The 24,048-nt window shown below is 42.9% G+C and overlaps 3 protein-coding genes across 4 annotated transcripts in view; 2 read left to right on the top strand and 1 right to left on the bottom strand.

Annotated features, from left to right (window-relative positions):
- The window catches only part of LOC113139704 (uncharacterized), a 52,575-nt gene extending 44,157 nt beyond the window's left edge, over positions 1 to 8,418 (top strand). Inside the window, exons 1-6 of one of the 2 annotated variants that reach the window (XM_026323131.1) lie at positions 1,618 to 1,801; positions 5,923 to 6,261; positions 6,336 to 6,440; positions 6,956 to 7,273; positions 7,592 to 7,922; positions 8,000 to 8,418. In XM_026323131.1, coding sequence (XP_026178916.1) covers positions 6,120 to 6,261; positions 6,336 to 6,440; positions 6,956 to 7,273; positions 7,592 to 7,922; positions 8,000 to 8,099 — 996 coding nt within the window. In that variant the 5' untranslated portion in view covers positions 1,618 to 1,801; positions 5,923 to 6,119 and the 3' untranslated portion in view covers positions 8,100 to 8,418. Of the gene's footprint in view, positions 1 to 1,617; positions 1,802 to 5,922; positions 6,262 to 6,335; positions 6,441 to 6,955; positions 7,274 to 7,591; positions 7,923 to 7,999 lie in introns of those variants that run through there. The other variant, XM_026323123.2, reaches the window with a different exon arrangement.
- Positions 8,419 to 10,426: 2,008 nt separating this feature from the next.
- On the top strand, positions 10,427 to 12,180 carry LOC113141673 (WD repeat-containing protein 55-like). Its single transcript, XM_026326236.1, has 2 exons — positions 10,427 to 10,959; positions 11,247 to 12,180. Exons 1-2 carry the CDS (start codon positions 10,703 to 10,705, stop codon positions 11,584 to 11,586), a joined length of 597 nt encoding a protein of 198 aa, XP_026182021.1. The 5' UTR covers positions 10,427 to 10,702; the 3' UTR covers positions 11,587 to 12,180.
- A 299-nt stretch (positions 12,181 to 12,479) lies between these two features.
- Positions 12,480 to 16,192, bottom strand: LOC113140740 (uncharacterized). The gene is made up of 3 exons (XM_026324722.2): positions 15,478 to 16,192; positions 13,031 to 13,378; positions 12,480 to 12,811 (listed from the first exon to the last, which is right to left on the bottom strand). Exons 1-3 carry the CDS (start codon positions 15,542 to 15,544, stop codon positions 12,528 to 12,530), a joined length of 699 nt encoding a protein of 232 aa, XP_026180507.1. The 5' UTR covers positions 15,545 to 16,192; the 3' UTR covers positions 12,480 to 12,527.
- Between the last annotated feature and the right edge of the window lie 7,856 nt (positions 16,193 to 24,048).

Genomic DNA, 24,048 nt, shown 5'->3' on the forward strand with positions numbered 1-24,048 from the left:
CTGTGTGGAAATGGATGAAATGCTGTAGTTTGTCTCTGTGTTGAGGTGGAGCAGTGATCCTGCAGAGTCCTGTCCTCCCTGTGATGGAGGGAGAAAACATCACTCTGATCTGTAGAACCCAGACATCCTCCAGCCTCCCAGCTGATTTCTATAAACACGGCTCCCTCATCATCGATCGGCCTACGAGTCACGTGACCATCCTCCATGTTTCCAAGACCGATGAAGGCGTCTACAGGTGTAACATCAGGGGCCATGGAGAGTCTCCACCCAGCTGGATCTCTGTCACAGGTCAGCAGCTTCACTTTGATTGACACTCTGATTTCAGGCTCATGTTCACCTGACCAGGTGGGCTTCTGTCTGCAGGAACAACTACAACCACAGCCCCGCCCCCTGAACCAACTACAGCCGCATCTGCAGCCCCGCCCCCAGCCCCCGCCCCCCTCCAGCAGGTGTTCACAGTGGTCCGTTACCTGGTGGTGTTCTGTCCATACGTCATCTCCACTGTCCTCATGGTGTCTCTGTATCGACACAGACCCACAGGTAACACTCTGAATCAATCACTCAATCAATCAATCAATCCACAGCATCTCAGTCATCAGCCTCAGTTATGGCCCACTGATTATGTCCAGCACATTAACTTTCAGGCTTTTGTCTCTTTTAATGTTGTTTACAAACTGCCTCTACATTTTATGATTGTCTCATCTCCCAGGAAGTGACCTGCCCGTCTCCATGGTGACAGCAGCACCCGCCCAGGCTGAGGACTTTGATGATGTCATGGCGGTCACCACTGAGCATCACTTCTGAGCTGTCTTCCTGTTTCTCTGTGACTTTGAACAGTTTGAATAAAGGTCCAAACACTGTACAAAGTCTGGAAGTACTGTGGTATTTCTGTGTACTGTCTCAGTACATGCAGTAAAACTACAGTATGAGTCCTCTCCACAGCTTTATACAGAGGTGCTGGAAGTGGAATAAAAAGTACTACCAGTACTAGAGTAAATGTACTTAGTTACTTTAAACCTCTTTATACTGTGGAGCCTTTAGTGCCGACACAAACAAAACTTTATTTCCCTGGTGTGAAAAGTTTCATGTGAGTCTGAGGAAAAGTTCCAGGATTCACCACAGACACAGCACCCTGCTCCTCCTTATACAGACAGAACTTCACCACACTCCATTCAGAAATCTGACAATTTGATTTTGCTTTAACAACAACAGCCAATACTCACATCCTGAGACTCTGATCAGCTCTGACATGGAAATATCTTCAGGTCCATTTGGCATCAACAACATAGAACATCTAAGATTTGGACCCATTTTTAAAATGAGGATGCTGCTGTTTGAACATGATCACAGACAGTTTCTCCTCAACATCTGCAGCCTGGAAACACCTGGACATGTTTCTTCCTCATGAACACAGGGCAGAAGATTTGATCGCGGTTTTCAGAGCAGCTGCACAGGCAATATCATGATCCAAACCCAAAAGGAACTTCATCAGAACTTTATTAAACTCTTTTAAAGCCGATTGGTAGGACAACAATACCAACTCAGTGTGGATCTCAGTGCACCAGCTGCTGCAGGCTCTTTCCTCTGTTGCAGCACCTGAGAAGCTTCCTGGAGCTGAAAGAGAAAGAGAAAGTGTCCTCACACTTTGAGGAAGGGCAGTGGCAGCTGCTGTCAACACGTCCTGAAGCTGTTTTTGAAGCTGAACTCAGTTTAGGAAGAAGCAGCTTTACGGGGACTTTGTGTTTGTTGGAGCCTTTAGTGAAGATGAAGATGTTGGTGGTGTTTGGGATCCTGGTGCATGGTAAGACCACCTTCCTCCCCCTGATCTGATTCACCAACACTTCAGCTCTTTGCTGTTTCATCCTCGGTGTAACTGCACAATAATGGTGGCTTCACATAAATGCAGTAGATGGAAACATCAAATGAAATAAAAGGACAATCAGTGCAGATACAAAACTTTCAACTGTCATATACTGAGATAACAAGAAGTTTTTAGCTTGGACTTAAACATTGTCAGAGATGAGGCTTGTCTAACATCATCAGGAGACTATTCAAGGTTTTAGCTGCATAGAACTGAAACGCTGCTTCTCCCTGTTTAGTCCTGACTCTGGGCAGGAGCAGAAGGTCTGTCCCTGATGTTCTCAGAGTCCGAGATGGTTCATATGGTGCCAACATGTCAGAGATGTTCTGTGGTGCTGAGCCATGAAGAGACTTATACACAAGCAGTGCTGTTTTAAAGTCTATTCTCTGAGAGACAGGAAGCCAGTGCAGAGATCTGAGAACAGGAGTAATGTGGTTGTACTTCCTGGTTCTAGTCAGGACCTGAGCAGCAGCGTTCTGAATGTACTGCAGCTTCCTTACAGCTCTTTTTGAGAGCCCAGTGAACAGTTACAGTAATCTAACCTGCTGGAGATAAATGCATGGATGACTCTTTCCAAGTCTGGTTTAGACATGATCCCTTTGATTCTGATGTTTCTGAGATGGTAAAATGCTGATGATGTTATTGATTTAATGTGGCTGTTAAAATTCAAGTCTGAGTCCATGATTACCCCTAGATTTCTAACCTGATATTTAGATTTTAGAGAAAGAGACTCGAGGTGACTGCTGACACTTTCTCTTTGTTTCTGAGGCCAAAAGATGATTATTTCAGTCTTGTCACTGTTTATTTGGAGAGAGTTGTTTTGCATCCACACAGTGATCGGTTCAGTGCAGTGACACAGTGAATCCACTGGTCCATATTCACCTGCTGTGAGTGAAATGTAAATCTGAGTGTCATCTGCATAATTATGGTAGGACACATTATTGCTGCGTATTAACTGGCCTAAAGGAAACATGTAAAGATTGAACAAAAGGGGTCCCAAGATGGACCCCTGAGAGAACCCACAGAGAGGTTTAAAAGGATTTTAAAAAGATTTTTGGGAAGCATCAGATACCAGTTCACTTCAAACCCACCAACACAAGACAGAGACTGGTTCCCCATAAAGACTGGAAACAAAAACAAAAGAGGAGCCATGTGGTGTTTGCTGTCCAGTGTAAGGAAGAAAGCTCAGAACTCAACATTGGAGAAACCAAACAACCACTTAACAGGAGGATGGTCCAGCACAGAAGGAGCAGCTCCTCAGGACCACAGTCAGCTGTGCCCCTCCATTTAGAGGAATCAGGACACTCATTTCAAAACAGCGATGTTCATAATACTAAAATACTGTAGATATTATTAGAAGAAGTTCAACCTTCCACAGACGCTGCTGACCCAGTTCTACTCAGCGGTCATCGAGTCTGTCCTGTGCTCCTCCATCACTGTCTGGTTTAGCTCCGCCTCTAAATCAGACATCCGAAGACTTCAGAGGACAGTTCGGACTGCTGAGAAGATCATCGGTGTTCCCCTACCCACCCTCCAAGACCTGTTCACTTCCGGAGTGAGAAAAAGAGCTCAGAAAATCACTCTGGATGCCATCCACCCGAGCCACCACCTCTTCCAGCTCTTACCCTCTGGCCGGCGCTTTAGAGCTCCAAACATCAAGACAGCCCGGCACAAAGGAAGCTTCTTCCCTCAGGCCATCCAACTCTTAAACCCGTAGCTTTCCACCATTCCCTCCCACCACCTGCACTATGACGCTGGCACCTTTTTGCTCTTTGCACACCACCTAGTTCCCTTTTCATCCTGTTTTTCAGGTTATCTGGGCATTTTTCTATTAGTTTTTTGTAGCATTTGTTTCTGTAGCATATCTGTTTACTGTTTGACCCTTTGTAGCATTTGTATTTATGTCTGTTTGCACTGGAGTACACTAAACAAATTCCTTGTGTGTGTGTGTGCACACACACTTGGCAATGAAGCTCATTCTGATTCTGATTTTTTTAAAATTATAATTTAGTTTTTGTCATAGCTCTTTGTTTGTCTGTGTCACTGCACTCTGTGTTCTGTGTAGCACCTCTGGTCTAGGAGGAACATTGTTTCGCTTCACTGTGTACTGTGTCTGCTATATATGGTTGAAGTGACAATAAAGCTTCTTTGACTTTGATAACTTCACCTGGATGACTGAGAATCTCCACCATGATGGTCTGATTCACAGGCCAAAGGACTGAGAAGAAAAAGGACCAAATATCTCTGTTCTTATCAAATACTTTCACGTCGACCGATATTCAAATCATTCAGGCCTAAAAATGAAGAAACCTCATCTCCTCTCAAATCCAGACTAGAAGACACAACTTCAACCATGACAGACTGACAGAAATAAGCTGCGTCTTTGCATCATGACCATCAATCATTGGTGTAACTGGACTGGACTCAATTGCAACTGTAAACTGTACCATGATGGTGGTTTTTCATGCCCTGAGTCTGATCTACAGCCAAAGGACTGAGAAGAACAAGGACCAAACAGTGACCAGTCCCCAGGTCACTGCAGGTCATGGAAGAACTATATCTGCTTTATTGACTGATGAGATGTGAACACACTGACTGGAATTAGTTGGTTCTGAACTTGTCCAGTGGATCAAAAAGAGCAAATCTACAGTAAATCAGTGACCAACAGGAAACAGAACCAACAGCACAAATCTGGACCCACAGTAGATCAAAGAAATCCAACAGGACCAACCTGTGAAGCTGAAGCTCTAAAGGAAAAAGACAAACAATATCAATGAAATTCCTTCTTAATAAACACTGAACATGAGACCGAATGTCATGAAACTTCACTTGGTAACTGGTAGTTTCACACAGTGTTTGTGTCTAATGTGAACCAGGGAACCAGATCAGAGTTTAAATAGAGATATGTCGATACATAGACATTTATCTTCCCTCTTTCCAAAGTTTTAATTTGTAAGAAATAAGAGCCTGTCCATCATCTGTGGCCACACAATATTTGCCAAGGGAGGCAAAAGGTTTCACTGGTTTAATTTACAGCAGTGTGTGTAACTTAGGGGATGCAGATGACACTCAATTATATCTATCTATTAAACCTGTTAACACAAACCAGTTAGCCAGACTTCAAGCCTGTCTAACTGACATAAAGGCCTGGATGACCAGTAACTTTTTACTTTTGAACTCGGAGAAAACAGAAGTCGTTATATTTGGGCCAAAAAGTCTCAGAAATAACTTTTCTAAAATTATAGCTACTCTAGATGGCATAGCCCTGGCCTCCAGCACTACTGTGAAAAACCTTGGAGTTATTTTTGACCAGGACATGTCCTTTAACTCACACATAAAACAAATCTCTAGAACTGCATTCTTTCACCTGCGCAACATTTCCAAAATTAGGAACATCCTGTCTCAAAATGATGCAGAAAAACTAGTCCATGCATTTGTTACCTCAAGGCTAGATTACTGTAACTCATTACTATCTGGATGTCCCAATATCTCCATAAAAAGCCTCCAATTAATCCAGAATGCCCCAGCCAGAGTCCTGACAGGAACTAGCAGGAGAGATCATATTTCTCCTATATTGGCTTCTCTTCATTGGCTCCCTGTAAAATATAGAATAAAATTTAAAATCCTTCTTCTCACATACAAATCCCTTCATAATCAAGCTCCTTCATACCTTAAAGACCTCATAGTACCATATTATCCCAATAGACCACTTCGCTCTCAGAGTGCAGGTCTACTTGTGGTTCCCAGAGTTTCCAAAAGCAGACTGGGAGGCAGAGCCTTTAGCTATCAAGCTCCTCTCCTGTGGAACCAGCTCCCAGTCTGGGTTCAGGAGGCAGACACTCTCTATACTTTTAAGGCTAGACTTAAAACCTTCCTCTTTGACAAAGCATATAGTTAGGGCTGGCTTCAGGCAACCCTGAACCATCCCCTAGTTATGCTGCTATAGGCCTAGACTGCCCGAGGACCATCGGTGCACTGAGCTCCCCTACCTGTTAGTCAGCAACAACATCTGAGTCCAGTTTGATCCACTGATGCACGTTTCTGTCTCTGTGTCCTCACAGTATCCCAGCATGCCTTTGGTGTAGAGGTGTATGAGGGGGCGGAGTCAGTCCTGCTGCCCTGTCAGGTCTCTTCTGTACCTCAGTTCCCTACAGTGGTGTGGAGCCGCTACAACCTCACACCTTCAACCATCAACCAGCTCAATGAGCGAGGTGACGACCTCAAAAACCAAAACCAGCGTTACAGAGACTGAACGTCGATGAAAACTGACGCTCTGATCACTGGAGACCTGAGCCTCACTCTGAGAAAACCCCGCCTCTCTGACAGCGGCAACTACACCTGCACCATCACAGCGTTTGGAAACGAACAAAGACTGGCAGATGTACAGCTGCAAGTCAAAGGTCAGCACCAACACCTGCTGTAGGTACAGGTCAGAGGTCAGAGGTCATGTTCTTTATGTTTCTGTTCTCCACAGATCCATTTCCACCCTGGGCCAAAGGTCTTGTTGCTGTGTCTGTGGTTCTTGTGGTTCCTGCTGTTGCTGTGGGTCTTTTCATATATTGTTACTACTTCAGGACAGGTATGTCACTACTACATTACCCATAATGCTGTTGGTTACCATGTTTCCTGTAGTTGATCTTTGACTGTGTCTCAGCTCATTTCAGGACCAAACACAGAATGAATCAGTCTCTAAAAAGTAGCTGCTGATGATCCTCAATCAGGACTGAAACCTGGACTTTAGTAACACAGCAGTCATTAGTCCAGTTCCAGTCCAATGGGACCAGACAACAAACATGTTATTGTTGTTTCTCACCTTTTCTATCCAGCTGTGTAAGTCTCAGAGTCTGGTCTCAGTCCTTTGTCATCATGGACTGCACAGTCCCTGAGTCAGTTCTTCAGGAACCCTGTTACTGATTCATTCATCTGATTGGTTCCTGACTCGTTCTTTGGGAACTGCTCCAAATGTCAGGAACAATGAAACATGTCTTCATCCACAAACTAGTTTCTGTTAGAGAAGAATGGGACAGGGAGCTGCTGTTCCTGTCAGTCCTGCTGCTGTCTGTCCAGCTCATGTTGTGTCTGTTGTCCTCTCAGTCCCACAGGTGGAGGTGGAATCAGGGGTGAAGTCTGTGCAGCTGCCCTGCAGAGCTTTAGTTAACCTGCTTAGAGTCTCCACAGTGAAGTGGACAGACAAGGACAACAGGAAGGTCCGTGTGTATCAGGAAGGCTCTGACCAACCTGAAGAACAGGACGACTTTTACAGAAACAGAACAGAGATGAAGAAAGACCTGCTGAAAATTGGAGACTTCAGTCTGACCCTGACCCATCCAACAGTCACAGACACCTTCACCTGCAGAGTCTACAGGGAGGGAAGAGTCCTGATGGAGAAACAGGTGGAGCTCAAAGTCAAAGGTCAGTTCAGTTTTTATGCTAAGCTAAGCTAACTGTTTCTATTACACTGAATGTCAAACACAAAAAACCTCCAACAATGAAGATGCTGATGAAACAGAAAAAAGTTCACAAATCTTTATTAACTAAGGGAGTTGTGCTGTTGGTTGTTCACACACCACAGACTCTGTCTCTGTTAAATTGACCAATGGGACAGATTCCAGACTGGAACCAGTCAGACCTGTTTCCACTACAAATATTTCACTTCACACAGTCAAAGAAAATGTGTCAGTGCTGCTGCTGCTGTCTGTCCAGCTCATGTTGTGTCTGTTGTCCTCTCAGTCCCAAAGGTGGAGGTGGAATCAGGGGCGGAGTCTGTCCAGCTGCCCTTCATAACCACAGCTGACCTGCCTGAAGACGTCACAGTGAAGTGGAGGGACTGGAACTACAGGAAGGTCCATGTGTATCAGGACGGCTCTGACCGACCTGAAGAACAGGACGAGTTTTACAGAAACAGAACAGAGATGAAGAAAGACCTGCGGAGAACTGGAGACCTCAGTCTGACCCACAAACATCCAACAGTCAGAGACACAGACATCTTCACCTGCAGAGTCTACAGGGAGGGAAGAGTCCAGATGGAGAAACAAGTGGAGCTCAAAGTCAAAGGTCAAAGGTCAACGGTCAAAGGTCAGGGGTTTCTTTGTTTGTCTCTGGTTGTTTGTCTCTGACTGTCTTCTGTCTCCTCTGCAGACCAGTGAAGAGAATTGAGGACAAAGAAGAATCAGTGGACATCAGGAACAGAAGCAGCTCCACTGATCCAACTCCTCTGATGGCTGATCAATCAGTTTGATCAGTCTTTGATTATTGATCAGATCTGACTTTGGATCAGAGAGAAAATGGAGGTGAAGGAGCTGATGGACGATGGATGAAGAACAGAGGACGCTTTGTCTTCTTCTTCACTGTGACTCCTCCTGACTCTCACAGTCTGACACTCACTATCGATCAGTATTGATCAGTGATGTCACTGGATTCAAAGAGGTTTAGTCTGGGAAAAGCACTATTCATCATACCTAATCAATCAATCAATCAATCAATCACAGAATAACCAGTGTTCAATGTAGATGCCTGAAACAAACCACACACAGACTTACATGTGTCTGTGGCCAAAAGTATGTGGACATCTTGTCTTTTGTTCCATCTTCTGTTCTGTTTATTGACATTGTTTCAGTTCTTCATTCAGGAGCAGCTGCATAATTAAGGACATAAGGATGTTGATGACACTGAGTGTAAAAACGAGGTTCTTTAGGTTCTGGAAACTGGGTCTGATCCAGAAATAGTCCCACACAGATCTCCTAGTTCAGTCCAGATGAAGCCAATGAAATCTGCTGTGCTCATCAGTCTGTCCAGCTGCTGGCAGCTGGAATAAATTCCTGTAGGACAGAGCCAGTCTAACCCTGAGCCAAAAACACAAAGCCAACATGTTCCCTCATGTTGATCCAAGCTGAGTTCAGACTGGAAGCCTGTAGTTTTAGCATGTAGCTAAAGTTAAATTAGCTGGCTGTCAGTTATGAATGTGTGATAAGGGGCTCAGTTGATGGTGGTTTCCCTAGTTCTAGTTTGTCTCAGTGGCTGGGTATGAGCGGTGTTGGTTGTGTCCAGGAGGGCGAGTTTAGTCCAACTGAGGTGAGAAGTGTCACAACAGTAACAGGTTATAGGAAGTAGGATAGGCTTAGGATAGGATTTTACATATGAATCCCTACTATATACCTGTGGACAAGAACATTTCTGTCTATTTATCCATCTATCTGTTAATCCATCTATCTGTCTATCTATCTATCTATCTATCTGTCTGTCTGTCTGTCTGTCTGTCTCTCTCTCTCTCTCTACTTATCGTCTACTGAAAATACCAAAACCATAGAAAGTATAAAGGCACAGAAGAATCTTTCCTGAATTCAGCAGAACCACAAAGTGCTGCAACATGTCAGTAATATTTGCACTGTGTGGCAGAGACGTGTCACTTGGCTGCTCTTCATGACTTTGGCCAGCAGGTGTCACTAGTTAACATTGTGTTAAATTTAGAGACACAATTGGCTCTGAAGCTTCACTGCTTCATTAAAGTTTAGACATCACTGACTGTAAATGACCATTACATCCCCCATTCATTGAATTGGCTTGGCATCTTCGCATCCTCCAGTAGAGGGCGGTGTAGCTTCAAAGATCACTCCACGAAGGATTTCTCAAGAAAGGACTTTCTTATTAAATGGAGCCAAATATTACTGAAGAACACTTTATTGATATATGTTGGCATGATAGAGACTCAGTGTGGGACAAATTTAAAGTGGATTCCGGTGAAGGTGAACACGGTCGCGCCGAAATTAGAAGTACTCTACACTGAATATATGAAAGTTCAATTTTGGATAACTCAAGTTAGAAAGGTTTGTCTAGCACCTGGCTGATAAAGGGCACAAGGTGTCGCTTTCACATTCTTATTTAGTGACTTAGAAACAATTTATACTATATACTTCTAATTTGAAGTACTTTATATACCGCCGGGTAGCTGACGTTAACTACCTCATGTACTTCTGATTTGAAGTACTTTATATACCGCCGGGTAGCTGACGTTAACTACCTCATGTACTTCTGATTTGAAGTACTTTATATACCGCCGGGTAGCTGACGTTAACTACCTCATGTACTTCTGATTTGAAGTACTTTATATACCGCCGGGTAGCTGACGTTAACTACCTCATGTACTTCTGATTTGAAGTACTTTATATACCGCCGGGTAGCTGACGTTAACTACCTTATATACTTCTGATTTGAAGTACTTTATATACCGCCGGGTAGCTGACGTTAACTACCTCATGTACTTCTGATTTGAAGTACTTTATATACCGCCGGGTAGCTGACGTTAACTACCTCATGTACTTCTGATTTGAAGTACTTTATATACCGCCGGGTAGCTGACGTTAACTACCTCATGTACTTCTGATTTGAAGTACTTTATATACCGCCGGGTAGCTGACGTTAACTACCTTATATACTTCTGATTTGAAGTACTTTATATACCGCCGGGTAGCTGACGTTAACTACCTTATATACTTCTGATTTGAAGTACTTTATATACCGCCGGGTAGCTGACGTTAACTACCTTATATACTTCTAATTTGAAGTACTTTATATACCGCCGGGTAGCTGACGTTAACTACCTTATATACTTCTAATTTGAAGTACTTTATATACCGCCGGGTAGCTGACGTTAACTACCTTATATTCTTCTAATTTGAAGTACTTTACGGGTAGTTGACTCTGACATGTGGTAAAGTCCATTTTTGTGGTTTTATTGACTCACGTGTTCTGGGGGCATCAGAGTCTTTATGGGATGAAGTCTATGCTGTAGAACCGTCCGCAAAAGCTTGACTTCCTGTGTTCTGATACAGTGGGGATGGTACCATGGGCGTCTTCAACATCAAGAGGCGACGCTTCGAGCTGCTGTCAGAGTACCAGAGTGGCGATCTGACCTCGGTGGCGCTGATGAAGCGGGGCAGGAAGGTGGTTTGCGGCTCCAGCGAGGGGACCATCTACATCTTCAACTGGAACGGCTTCGGAGCCACCAGTGACCGATTTGCCGTCAAGGCCGAGTCGGTGGACTGCATTCTCCCCGTCACCGACAACATCATGTGCATCGCCTCCATGGACGGGTACATCCGGTGAGCTGGGTCCCCCTTTGGTTTTAGGTGTTAATCTTCAGGGTCCATCACTCCAACCAGGTTTTGGTCTTTGATAAAAATGTGTCTTAGTTTTAGAAAGAATTTGATGTTTGCTGGTTTTAGTCCACAGAAAGTTGAAGACAGTTGTTGAATCAGAGTCTGGACAGGACAGTTTGGTTTCACTGATCAGTTTCTCAGTTTACGATCATGACACTTTGCATTCAGACGGTCGTCACTGTCGCTGCTCAGCCAGCGTCTCTCACCATCTTCTGTCTGTCCTCCACCAGGGCCGTCAACCTCCTTCCTAACAGAGTCATCGGCTGCATCGGGCAGCATGTCGGAGAACCCGTGGAAGAGCTCGCCAAGTCCAGGGACTCCCGCTTCCTGGTCAGCTGTGCCCACGACCAGCTGATCAAGTTCTGGGACATTTCCAGTTTACCCAGCACGACTGTCAAAGAATACCGCAAGAGGAAGAAGAAAGATGGCAGAATGAAGTCTCTGACCAAGAAAGCCCTCGGAGACAACGACTTCTTCTCAGGACTCGTAGAGGAACCAGAGAAAAAGGAGGAGAAAGACGAGGAGGAGGAGGAAGAGGATGAGGAAGACAGCGACAGTGGCAGCGATTAAAAAGCTGTTTCACTTAGTTTCATGTCTAAAATGTGTTTCTCACTGGGCCTTTGGACACTTTGGTCCTCAGTCCTCAGACATGTCTGTTTTTGGTCACTGTGGAGAATAAACTGTATTAAAGGTGGCCCTGTTGGAAACATCAGCAGGTTCTGGACCTCTGGTCCAAGTGGACTTTGATGGTGAAACAAGTTGCTGTTGGTGACTCTGTGAGTCCAGATTGAAATGTGAGGGATAAATGATGAATGATCCCAGAAGAAAACAAAAACTCAGCATAATGTGTGAATCCAGAACCTGGTTCAGCTTATGGATCTGAGCCGTAGACCTCCATTGTTGTCCAAAAACTATTAAAAACCCAGCAGGGAGCCACACTGCTGACCTGGCTCACATGGTTCTTCCTCACCAACAATGGGAGGCCCGTCTGTTTCCAAAAACCAGCTCCAGACTCTGCTGTGAGCAGAGACCAGTCGAGTCTTTGTTCCTTCAGAGACTTTAAAAAGTGACGTCTGTTCTCAGCATCTGGAGCTGGTTCTTCACACATTTGAACTCAGGATCTTTATGTGCAAACTGAAAAGTCAATAAATAGTGGATGGACACAGTCACAAATGTAAAGTTTGACTTATGTGTAAATAAAAGATAACAGCAATAAAGATATTTTTGTTTTGGCATCAGTTACATAAAATAGCAATATATTAAAATATACATTTCATTTATAAAGTAATTTGTTAAACTATTATTGAAAGAATAAAATAAAATTTTATTTAAAAAAACTATAAATAGAAATATCTTCAAACATCTATAAATACCTTCATAGACAGATAACACTGTCCTCAATGTAGCTTCACATTGGAAATGTTTTGCAGTAGTATTAATAAATACATATTAATACCATTAACACTTACTGAATAAACAAAATAATACTAAATAGCATATCATGATGTGTGTCAATCACTGTTGGTCTCAAGTCTCTGGGCTGCGATGGACTGGTCCCTGACAGCAGCAGGACCAGAACCCAACTGGTCTGTCCCAGTTTCCATCTGGTTCATTGGTATTTGTTCAGGACGTGGGTTTGGATTCTGGTCTGTGGGTCTGCATCGTTTTCTATAGAACATCAAACCAACAACAGCAGCAACAAGAAGCAAAATACCAACAACTGTCAGACCCACAGCCAGTCCAACATGTCCATGATTTTCTCCTCCACCCTTGTCTCCTCCATCCTCTCTGTGACCTGCAGGAGAGAACAGGTGTGAGGTGTCAGGTAGGTGATGACTGAAGAACAGAACAAACTCCTGTCAGACATTATCTCCTGCACTTTGACCACATCACTCATCCAGCTGTTTTCTACAAAGTCTCATCAACAACATCTGGAGAAAACACAAACATCTGGTCTCACATCAACAACCAGGAAGCAGCTTCAGCTCTGCTGCTCAGACAAACACACACTCACCTGCTGAGACTCTCAGGTGGATGGTGCTGATGGGATCAGGTGCTCTCTTCCAGCGTTTTGACTGACTCTGGAAGACACGACACTCGTATGTCCCAGTGTCATTAAACGTCACATCCTTCAGAGTCACAGACACGTCTCCATCCTTCATCTGTGAGTCCTTCAGCTCCACCCGCTCCTTAAAAGATGGATGCTGGTATTCTGGATCAGACTGATTGTCCCGGTACAAAATGACATAGTCTGGATCCAGATCAGGTCTGGTCCACTTTACACCTCTGGTCTTTGAGCTGCTGGGAGCTCGACATGGCAGAGTGACTGTGTCTCCAGGTTCAGCTGTGATGGTTCTCAGACCTGAAGAACAGAGGAACAGATTCATGTGAACACACTGTCATTACGTTCCAGTTTATCTGCAGCTTCACATTAACATGAGACAGATGTTTTGTGGCTGTGGCTTTTCAGGCCCCACTGTCAACAAACAAATAAATATTCTGATCACGTTGTCTATCACTTTAATTTCCCCAAATATTCTTAAATATAACAAAAACATTCAGCTGAAACATTAATGTTGGCCCTGACAAAAACACATGAAGACATGAGTCTGACTCATTACAAACATCACTTCTCTGACCACATAAAGAAAAATAAAGAAACGTGCTGGAGTCACTTTGACTGTTGATGTTTCTACATATCACTCCTGACTTTCATGGCAAACCCCTTAAAAGAATGTGTAAATGTGAGTCCTGGCATTAAAACCAGAATTACATAACATCTGATTTCTACCTTTTGATATACAGGTATATTCAAAACATGTAAACAGACTAAGAAATTAGATTTATTAATACAAAACCTCAGAGTTTAATGTGACAGAGGATTTAAGACTGAGTGGACACTGAAACATATGGATAGTTAACTGTCTAAATTTTATATGAAAGTGACTTTGACGGCTAAAAGCCGCGAGAACGCTTAGATCGCGCTTGGGCGACGCTCTTTTCCCGGCTAAAGTGTGCCTTTATTTTTGCTATACTCGGAAGATCTGCTCTCAAACGAGTGCATTTTGTAGCTAGCTTGATGCCATTTTGTCTCGCTAATTAAAGCGCAGGCTGATGTCACATAAACCTGCTTGGAAACAAGGAGATAAGTAGGATGACTGGAGGAAAGTTGCAGCCGCGGGAAAAGCTTTTAAGGAATCCACTTGACGTTTTTGTTTCTTAATGATCATTGAAGCATAAAGGCCTATTGAACAAATATCTAACCTTAAATAATATAGCTGATATTAGTAGCCAACAGAATTTGTTGTTGTTCTTAATAATGCTTCAATAAAGCTTTTTTTTTTTTTAATGGTATTTGAATTTAAATAACAAGCTGTGAATTTGTATGGGTGGGTAGGAGAGAGTGAATATTATTAATATTATATATGTATATATATATATATATATATATATATATACACACATACATACATATATAAATAAAATTATAAAATTAATAATAAACTTTTTAAACACATTTTAATACAGTCCTTATATTTACAGCCACACTGCAAATATTGCTCTGCTACTTGTAATTGCCGTTTTTTGCCCCTCTCTAGTAAGTGTGTGATCATATAATCTTTATATTTTATATGTTATATAAATTATGTAAGAAGAGATTGAAATAAGAACATTTTTAAAAGCCCAAACAGCAAGTATGAGACAGGAAGATTAAAATCTGCACGCTTTCATTGCGCAATCTGTAATTATCAGAGCATGCAATCTTATTTTGAAGGGCAGTAATTTGCAGCCGGATGTGTTGAAAGTATTGTGGTAAACTTAGTCTGATGAGGAACAAGCTAATAACCCCCCCAAAAAAATCAGCAGGACAAAGTGGATGCAGCGAGCAGACGTGGGTGGTCACAATTGGACAATAGTTGCGCACGGCTAAAACCGCGATAAGGCACTTTTCTCATCTCCGGTAATAACAAATGTTGACTGAATAAATAAAACTATATATGGTTAGAAAGGTAATAACCTACACTTTAATTATGTGCTATTAACTCAGCTGGAAACTTTATGTGATCAAATATATTAGTATTTAAAGAAAGATTTTAATAGAATGTTAGCTAAAACGCGATCCGAATTGGACACAGTCCCGCTACCTGACTAAACTACACCTGACATTATAATGTCTCCTGACTGGTAGCCCAGCTCTGCTGACTGTTAGCCCAGCTCTGCTGACTGGTAGCCCAGCTCTGCTGACTGGTAGCCCAGCTCTGCTGACTGTTAGCCCAGCTCTGCTGACTGGTAGCACCACACTGACTAAATGACTTTTACTGGTGCCGAACGCTGGTTAGCTATTAGTTATTTAGCTTTAGCGTTAGCACCAAGAGCGAGTAGAAACTAAAGCAAGTTTAGAAAAAGTTTAGAAAAGTTTAAAGACTCCAAGTTATTTATGAATAAGTTCAGCTCACCCACCGTGACATCCCACATACACCGAGAGCATCAAGACAACGGCCTTCCAGCCAGACGCGGAGGAGGACATGCTGCTTTCACTCAGGTAAATCGCAGGTAACTAGTTCACGCTTGTATTGACACACCCGCCGGTGTCTTGTTTGGTTTTTTTCATTACGTGATGACGTCACAGACGCCTCCTTCTTCTTGTGCGTGTGTATTTCCCCGATCTCCCCCGACGGTCGGATTTGTTCCTTTTTAAAGGTAATGGTGTTTATCTGTATTACATTGTTGTCAATAGTTTACTAATGTGTTTAAAATGTAAAGAGAACCGTGTCGTTGTGTTTAATATAAGCCAGAGATCAGTTTAGTCGAGTGCGGCAAACGACCGTCAGAGCAGAGTCTCAGTCTGTATCTGAGCTGCTGTCCGCCATGTTTGTTTGGGTGGTTTCAGCGGATATTTTACTTTCTCATGGAGTTTACGACACTTTGAGCTGAGATATATAACGTTACGTTGTATTTATATATATATATGGTTATATTGAGATATATACGATATTAAAACGTGATGTAGCGGCCACAGGAGGGCACATGACGCAGAGGACTGTGGGTAAAGTTAAAGCTGGTTATCGGTGTTCTCTGTGGTTCTACTGTTCATGTTCGTGTATTAGTGGAACTGTGTCCAATTCGGATCGCTTTTTAGCTAACATTCTATTAAAATCTTTCTTTAAATACTAATATATTTGATCACATAAAGTTTCCAGCTGAGTTAATAGCACATAATTAAAGTGTAGGTTATTACCTTTCTAACCATATATAGTTTTATTTATTTAGTCAACATTTGTTATTACCGGAGATGAGAAAAGTGCCTTATCGCGGTTTTAGCCGTGCGCAACTATTGTCCAATTGTGACCACCCACGTCTGCTCGCTGCATCCACTTTGTCCTGCTGATTTTTTTGGGGGGGTTATTAGCTTGTTCCTCATCAGACTAAGTTTACCACAATACTATCAACACATCCGGCTGCAAATTACTGCCCTTCAAAATAAGATTGCATGCTCTGATAATTACAGATTGCGCAATGAAAGCGTGCAGATTTTAATCTTCCTGTCTCATACTTGCTGTTTGGTCTTTTAAAATTTTTCTTATTTCAATCTCTTCTTAAATAATTTATATACATATAAAATATAAAGATTATATGATCACACACTTACTAGAGAGGGGCAAGAAACGGCAATTACAAGTAGCAGAGCAATATTTGCAGTGTGGCTGTAAATATAAGGACTGTATTAAAATGTGTTAACAAACCAAGTCACATGATGAGCAAATGCAGATAATATGATTTATTTAGATTAAAAAATAAATAAATAAATAAATAAAATGAACAACAACAAAAAAAATGTTTACATGTCCTGTCACCAGTAGCACCAATAATCTTGTTCCAGCTCCTCCTCCTCCCAGTCCACACAAATGGTGTGAAACCATTTGTGGCAGTTGTCACACTGGACCCATGACACCAATCCCTCTGAACTTCCTGGAGGTTCAGGCTTCCTGCACCGGCCACACCGCCAGACATTTGCCTCCTGTCTTCTTTTCTGAGCGGTGTGACCTACTCACAGAAAGAAGCATAAGTTAGATAACTCAATAACTATTATGGGCTGTAATGCATCTGTTATGCTTATTTTTACTACCGGTGGATGTCGTGGGTCCAGTGGACGAGGAGAAGGAGCTGGACAAAGGTTGGGCCGTTGGAAGCTGAATAGCTATATAAATAAGAGAAAGACTTTAGATACATCTTGCTTACTCTTCTTCAGGGATAATGCTACCAACATGTCAGAATATTTTTTTGTGCAGTTTATATTAAGCATTTACATTGGTGAGAGGGAGAGGAAGACATTTGGGACCCCTGGACGCCACATTTTTGGACTGATGTTGATGGCTCTAAAACAAAAAGTTTGTATTTTAGCATACAAATAAATGCTCAAAATGATATGTAGCAGATTGCTATCCATTGCTATAATTATTGTATTTGAATCATCAAATACTCCAAAGCGTAAAATAGATATAACTTACGGTCTTCGGAAAACATGGAGGGTGGGACACAATCTCCTGCAGGCAGGCTCATTGGCGATGGTGTGCTGCTGGGGGCAGGCAGCCAGGGACCGTGAGTTTGGGCTGAGGGACTGGCGATGGAACGGCCGGTGCTGGCAGCTAGTGCTGCCCCGAGGGGCACTTGTCTTCTGCGGTTGGGGCGGGAGCCGCCAGGCAGGGTGCAGGAAGTGGCTGCCAGGCTGATGTCTTCAGCCCGCTGCTGCTCCCGATCTCTTCTGGCCAGAGCTTGGGCCTCTGTCCTTGCAGCACGGTCCTCTGCCTCCTCAATGACACCAGACATCTCCTGAGCTGTCAGCACCCGGGCCTTGCTGGTGTTCCTCCTGACTCTGCCGGTGTTGCAGGCATAATTGATTTCAGCCAGGAGGTGGGCCAGGTCTGCTGATATCCTGCCCGATGCTACCAAAGGATGGATCAGGTAGGGATTAGATGAGGGAGGTGGAGGAAGGGGGGCAGTGGTCTGGTGGGCAGGGACACAGACTGTTAGGGGATGGGCAGCAGGAGAAGGATGAGAGTGGGGTGAAGATGCAGGGGCAAGTGGGCTTGAGGGTGGGGCAACACTGAGGGGGAAACAGTACGTGGGTGGGTAGCATCAGGCGCGGCCCAGGAAGATGCTGATGGGGCTGGCAGAGGTGGTGAGGTCCCACGACGTGGCCCAGACGGCATGACCCGTGACCATTCAATGGCCAATGGGTCCAGAGGGTAAAGGCCACACCTCCTGAACCCAGCCACTGCGATCCTTAAGCCTGTAATAAGAGTTTCTCAGGACCCTTGAAAACTCTTTCTTGGAAACCAAGAAGGATGTAGGATGTGAGAAGTGTGTGGTGGCAGGCAAAGGAGAATGACCCCCTCCCTCTGTGTCGCCCGGACCAGCTCTGGATCCAGGTGGGACTGATGACTGTACATGATGAGCAACAGCGGGCGTTCCTGGGTGGCGAACTTGAGGAAGTGCCCGACAAACCACTTCCTGAACAGCTCTTCGTCCATCTATCCTGCTGGCGACTTCCCATAGAGGGCATCAGGGACCCCTTCCTTGTTATAGGGGCCCCCTGGATATCCCCCCCTTGTAGATGATGAAAGGGGGAACATCCTCCCCAGCCGCGTTAAAGCAGGCCAGGACGGTGCTGTGGTCCCTGGTTCCCTGGGCCTGTCGGTATGCGTGGGCCACGACCTGAGGCTTTGTCAGAGGAAACCCATTAATTGTTCACTGTGTGTGTTTAGGTTATTGGTGGGGGGTTGTAAAGTGGAAAAATGGGGTTGTGTGTTCGGGGAAGGGTGTTACGACACCGTTACTGTGGGAGGCCGCTGGGGGGGTTGGTGTATCTAAGTGTGTTGGAGCTGTTACGCTCCGTGTTGTGACCAAACAAAACAAGTGTGCGTTCTTGTTAGCTCTCATAGTCATCTCTTTAGCTAGCCGCTAGTTCGCTACAGTAATATATATATATATATATATATATATATATATATATATATATATATATATATATATATATATATATACTGAGGAAAATATATCGAGCCGTTTGAACGTTAAATAAATTTCCCTTCAATTTCAGCTGTATAAAATTACATTTTGACTAAAGCTAGTCTCAGTTCTAATTTAAATATTGTAACATACGTGTCAGTTGCTTAGAAATGTTTATTAAATGTGAGAAATTTCACACCGTCCTGTGTGGCAGAAAACTGGTTTCTGCTCTGGTTCTCATACAACAACGATCGTTGGTCCACTGGCCTGGCCTGTCTTGTGTCTGGTCTCTCAATGGTTTAAGGTCCGTGCCGTGCCGTGCCGTGGTCCTGGTGGCTGGACAGGATTCACCCAGAGAAGTGAAGAACAATGGACTTAGTCGCGTTGAAACATGTAAAAACGTGTCAGAAGTCGAAGTTTGCTGTCTGCAGATTTATTCAAACCCTGTCACGGTGTATGTGAACCACAAGGAGAGAGAATGTCTCATCTAGAGCTGTGTGGCTCTTTAGCTCATAGAAATAAGCAGATATCTTAAATCCAAGAGGTAGGAGGAAGATTGAGTCTTACTTAGACATCTGTTTTATTCACGAGCATGTCAGAAGGTATTAGAGAAATGCATTTTATTATTGTGTGTGTTTAACATGTAAATTAGCAACAGATACTTTAGGGGCGCTGTTCTGTGATTACCGGGATCAGGTGTGTTGTCAGAGCCCTGAAACCAGAACAGTGTTTTGTTTAAAACTACAGAAATGATTAGTCAGTGATCAATCTCAGGTGCTGAGTAATATTATGTTGATCAGCTGATCACTACGGTTCTTGTGCAGACGACAGATAAAACAGTTGGTTATTCAGCCAGAAGTGGCTTGTTTTAAACACAGGAACATACAAACACTCATTTCATCTCATTTTCTGTTACATTTTGAGTAAATGTGTCACTGAATTTTGAAAAATCAAGCAAAACCAATATTTACCCATGACCCTTTGTTCTCAAATTATAATGTCAAATCATTTTCACAGTCTTATTAAATTATTTCTATTTATTTTCTTTTTTGTGTACTTTGTTCCAGATGCCAAGAATGAAGATCAGGGTCATCGTCCACCTAAGAAAATATGTAAAGCAGTTGGCACCCCCCTGACTATCACCTTGCCTGAGGATTTCAGTGACTCCGATTGCTCATTGACAATAAATAAGACTGATGTTTTTTCCTGTCGCTACGGACGACCAGTCTTTGGCCTTCAGTCAGCAGAGGAAAGAATAAAAGTCTTCTGTCACAACAACACTGCTGTGATTCCTGCTGTGCACCAGGTGGATGAAGGATCCTACGCCTCATGTAATCACACTGGCTTTTGCACTGATCTCCTGGATCTTGGTAAGAACCGTAAACCCAGTTTGATTCAGATGATTTCTCCAGAAATAACATGACTGTTCACTCTGCTTTTGTAATGACAATTAACTTTGCAGAAATTAGTGACATAGCTAAAGCCTCAATGACCTTTAAAACTTTTAATCTGTGCATTTATTATTTTCTTGGACATTTGTTATATACCTCAGCAATGACATAAAGAACCAAATTGTTCTTGCCCATCACCCCTACTTTAATACTTTGTCCATGATCGTGTAAATCCCAGTGGTTTGACCCTCAGTAAATACAGTAAAACACTGTATAATAAAATAAATGCAGTGTGTCTGTAGCTTCAGTATAAAAAGTGAGTGTGGCCCTGGTCAGTATCATTAAAAACAGCTGTAAGAAAAGACTTTCATTAGTGAGAGTCCACTTTTATATTTTTATATTTTACACACTGCCTTAATTTCATTGGCTGATTTCCTCGTCCTGGACATGGATGAGCCTATAAATCTGTAGAGAGGTGTTCTTTCATTCTTCAGTCTTTTGTTTTACCTGCTGTTCACTGAAGAGTCTCATACTCAAAATATTCCAAAAGTGTTTTGTTGGGTTCTGGTAACGTACTTGGCCAAACTGAGGCCTGTAGAAGCTCTTCTGTGGTTTGTGGTCACTGGGCCTCATTCACAGAAATACACTGAAATAATCCCATTATTGTGCAAACATTTTAGCCATGTTGATCAGGACTGGACACACTTTGATTGTATTTGTACATTTAGACACAGCCAGAGACGTCGACAACGTGGATTTAATCATCTGTCTCTGGATTATTTTAACCCTTTCTCTCTTTTTTTCCAGAGGTGAAACCAGATGAGCAAAGTTGTCAAGGTAAATATAATTTCATCTGTTGGAATAATAACAGTGTTTTATAGTTGCACAACTAAAGTCAACACACATGTGATTATAAATATCTGAAGCTGATGTACTGTAGTTTGATTCAACAGTGTTTGAGAGCTGTTCTTTCAGAAATACACTAGAAACTTTCTCTCTACTTTGATTATTCACTTATTTGAAGAAGAAAAGTCTCTTCAGCTGTCCAACTTTTTATAACTGTAATGATGATGATGAGAATAAAGAACTTTATCTGTAAATCACCTTTAGAAACAGAAGTTTACAAAGTGCTCTGACATACACACTTCGGTCTCATTTCTGAGCTAAGACATTCAACTCTAGCAGGATGTTTGACACTGTCTCTATTGTGGGCAGGGACTGACCTTCAGGTGACGACAGAACTGATCAGTCCTAAACATTAGAGATGAACCAGACTCCCTGAAATTCATACGGAGCCAAGCAGCTGCTTCATAACGTTTCATTGATGTTTCATTAACATCTCAGGTGGACTGAGCTGTGTCAGAGTGCAGCTTCAGTGGGATGATACACTGCACATACACTTTGCTGTCTGTCAGTACATTCACAGTAATTTAATGCTGCTTTGTGTTGTTGCACATTTAACAGACCAGACAGGGACTGACCCCACATCCAGTCCGACTACAGTTAATAACACGACCAACGTGACAGAATCCAGTAAGTAACTTCTCTGTTTCCAGAAATAAGTTTTATCTGTTTTGCTTTTGTAAAACCTCAATTCAGAGTCACAGCATTTGTTTGAGAACATAAGGACAGATGGGACTGAGTGAAACAGGAGCAGCTGGAAAGTGAAATAATATTTCACAGAAAATGTTTAAGTAGCACCTTATCGTGGTGGAGGGGTTTGAGTGCCCGTATGATCCTAGGAGCTATGTTGTCTGGGGCTATATGCCCCTGGCAGGGTCTCCCAAGGCAAACAGGTCCTAGGTGATGGACCAGACTAAGAGTGGTTCAGTGACCTCTTATGGAAAGACAAACGAGGACCGTGACGTCGCCCGGCATGGCGAAGCCGGGGCCCCACCCTGGAGCCAGGCCTGGGGTTCGGGCCCGTAGGTGAGCACCTGGTGGCTGGGTCTCCCCCCATGGGGCCCAGCCGGGCAAAGCCCGAAAGAGCGACGTGGAGCCGCCCTTGTGTGGACCCACCACCCGCAGGAGGATCTATAAGGGGCCGGTGCATTGTGGATCGGGCAGTGGTCGAGGACGGGGACCTCGGCGACCCGATCCCTGGATGCTGAAACTGTACCTGAACTGTGTGTTTAGTCTCCTAACATGGATTATACTGTAGCTGAGAGAAAAGTCATAAATGTTGACATTTGACAGGACAAAACTGTTTTGCAGAAGCCCAGAGACCAGACCAGGAACACGCCATCGAAGGGGTCCCTCTGGATTAACCAAAACACCAGACGATTGTCCTGCAGGCTGAGGAAAAGACAAGACAAAAGCCTCTGCTTCATTCATCAGTACAGGTCGACTGATTAACCCCTTACTGCCTAAATTTATTCTATAATAATTCTTTTTTAAATTCATAATAACCTTTTAAATTATTTAAGTTATGTAAGTTATTTTAGGCTCCATGATAATGGATCGATGTATGTCAATTATTTTATTTATTCAGACTGGGAATGGTTTGAGGTGAATTTGCAACAACAGTCTACAAGGGGTTAATTGGAGCATATTGAGCTGATTAATAGGCAGAAGTGCATGTTAATATCCAGCCTGTCAGCTTTCTATCATTCTGAGGATTCATAATGCCATGATGCCATTGGGTGGTTTAGGGAGACCTCTGGTGCTCTCTTTATGGAAAAATGCATACACTTTATACAATTAGGAGAACCCCAAAAGGAGAACCCATTTTGATCTAACAGCTGGAACTAAACCTCCATCTGTTGAACTCCAGCTAAACCTGAAACAAGACACTTTAACCACAGAACCAGCGTCCATGAACACCTACACCTGCCTACTCTGAATCAGCTGGTGTCTCACTTACTGCTGCACCCAGTCATTTTCCAAATTGTCCACATTTATTAAGTAATTAGTGTCGCAAGTTCATTGCTAAACAGTAATTGAACATGGACTAATGTTTTATATTTTATATGTTCACTGTTTTTTATGTTTTTCTAATCATGTATATATTTGATTGAATACTACACAGTGTTGGTTTCTACCTTAACTACATTGTGTGAATCCTGCTGTGCCTTATTTGTTGATATAATTAAAGATACTCAAACTGCTGAACCCACTGTCTTTCTAACTGAAGACTTAGGTCGGACTAATGTTCCCCAGCATCATATTTTCATCATATAATCTACGATGAAAATATGACAAGGACCAATTATGATAACGAGTAGCTCAAATCTCTTATATGTTATTTCAGGGGCCGAATGTTTCGTGTTTATTTTCAGGTTGTTTCTGAGATTAAACATCTTGAGGAGGTTACTGGAGTCAGTCCACACCTACAGACAGTTTACTGTCAAATCAACTCACTTCATGTTGTCAATAAGTAAATACAACCAGTTTGTCCTGCCTGCTGGAATTAATATCCATATATGTGTTATATAAAATATATGTCAACAAAAAGATGAGAAACTTAGCCGTATATTAAAAACATGTATATACTGTACTGAATATTGTTCCTGGACCATATGAGCTCGATGACACCAAAAAAAGGGCAGGTTAGAAAACACAGCAGCTTTTTACACTGTCAAACATGAGACATTAGAGAAAACACCTGAACAAACGAGTGGAGAAGAATAAC

This window comes from Mastacembelus armatus, chromosome 18 (assembly GCF_900324485.2).
Source record: "Mastacembelus armatus chromosome 18, fMasArm1.2, whole genome shotgun sequence".
NCBI lineage: Eukaryota > Metazoa > Chordata > Actinopteri > Synbranchiformes > Mastacembelidae > Mastacembelus > Mastacembelus armatus.

What these genes read in the sequence shown, in the direction of transcription:
- LOC113141673 (XM_026326236.1), top strand. Translation starts at nt 10,703, where the DNA reads ATGGGCGTCTTCAACATCAAGAGGCGACGCTTCGAGCTGCTGTCAGAG. An exon ending in TCCATGGACGGGTACATCCG is followed by an intron (nt 10,960 to 11,246) that starts GTGAGCTGGGTC and finishes GTCCTCCACCAG; the next exon opens with GGCCGTCAACCTCCTTCCTA.
- LOC113140740 (XM_026324722.2), bottom strand. Translation starts at nt 15,544, where the DNA reads ATGTCCTCCTCCGCGTCTGGCTGGAAGGCCGTTGTCTTGATGCTCTCG. An exon ending in GGTGTATGTGGGATGTCACG is followed by an intron (nt 13,379 to 15,477) that starts GTGGGTGAGCTG and finishes TCTGTTCTTCAG; the next exon opens with GTCTGAGAACCATCACAGCT. An exon ending in CCACCTGAGAGTCTCAGCAG is followed by an intron (nt 12,812 to 13,030) that starts GTGAGTGTGTGT and finishes TCTCTCCTGCAG; the next exon opens with GTCACAGAGAGGATGGAGGA.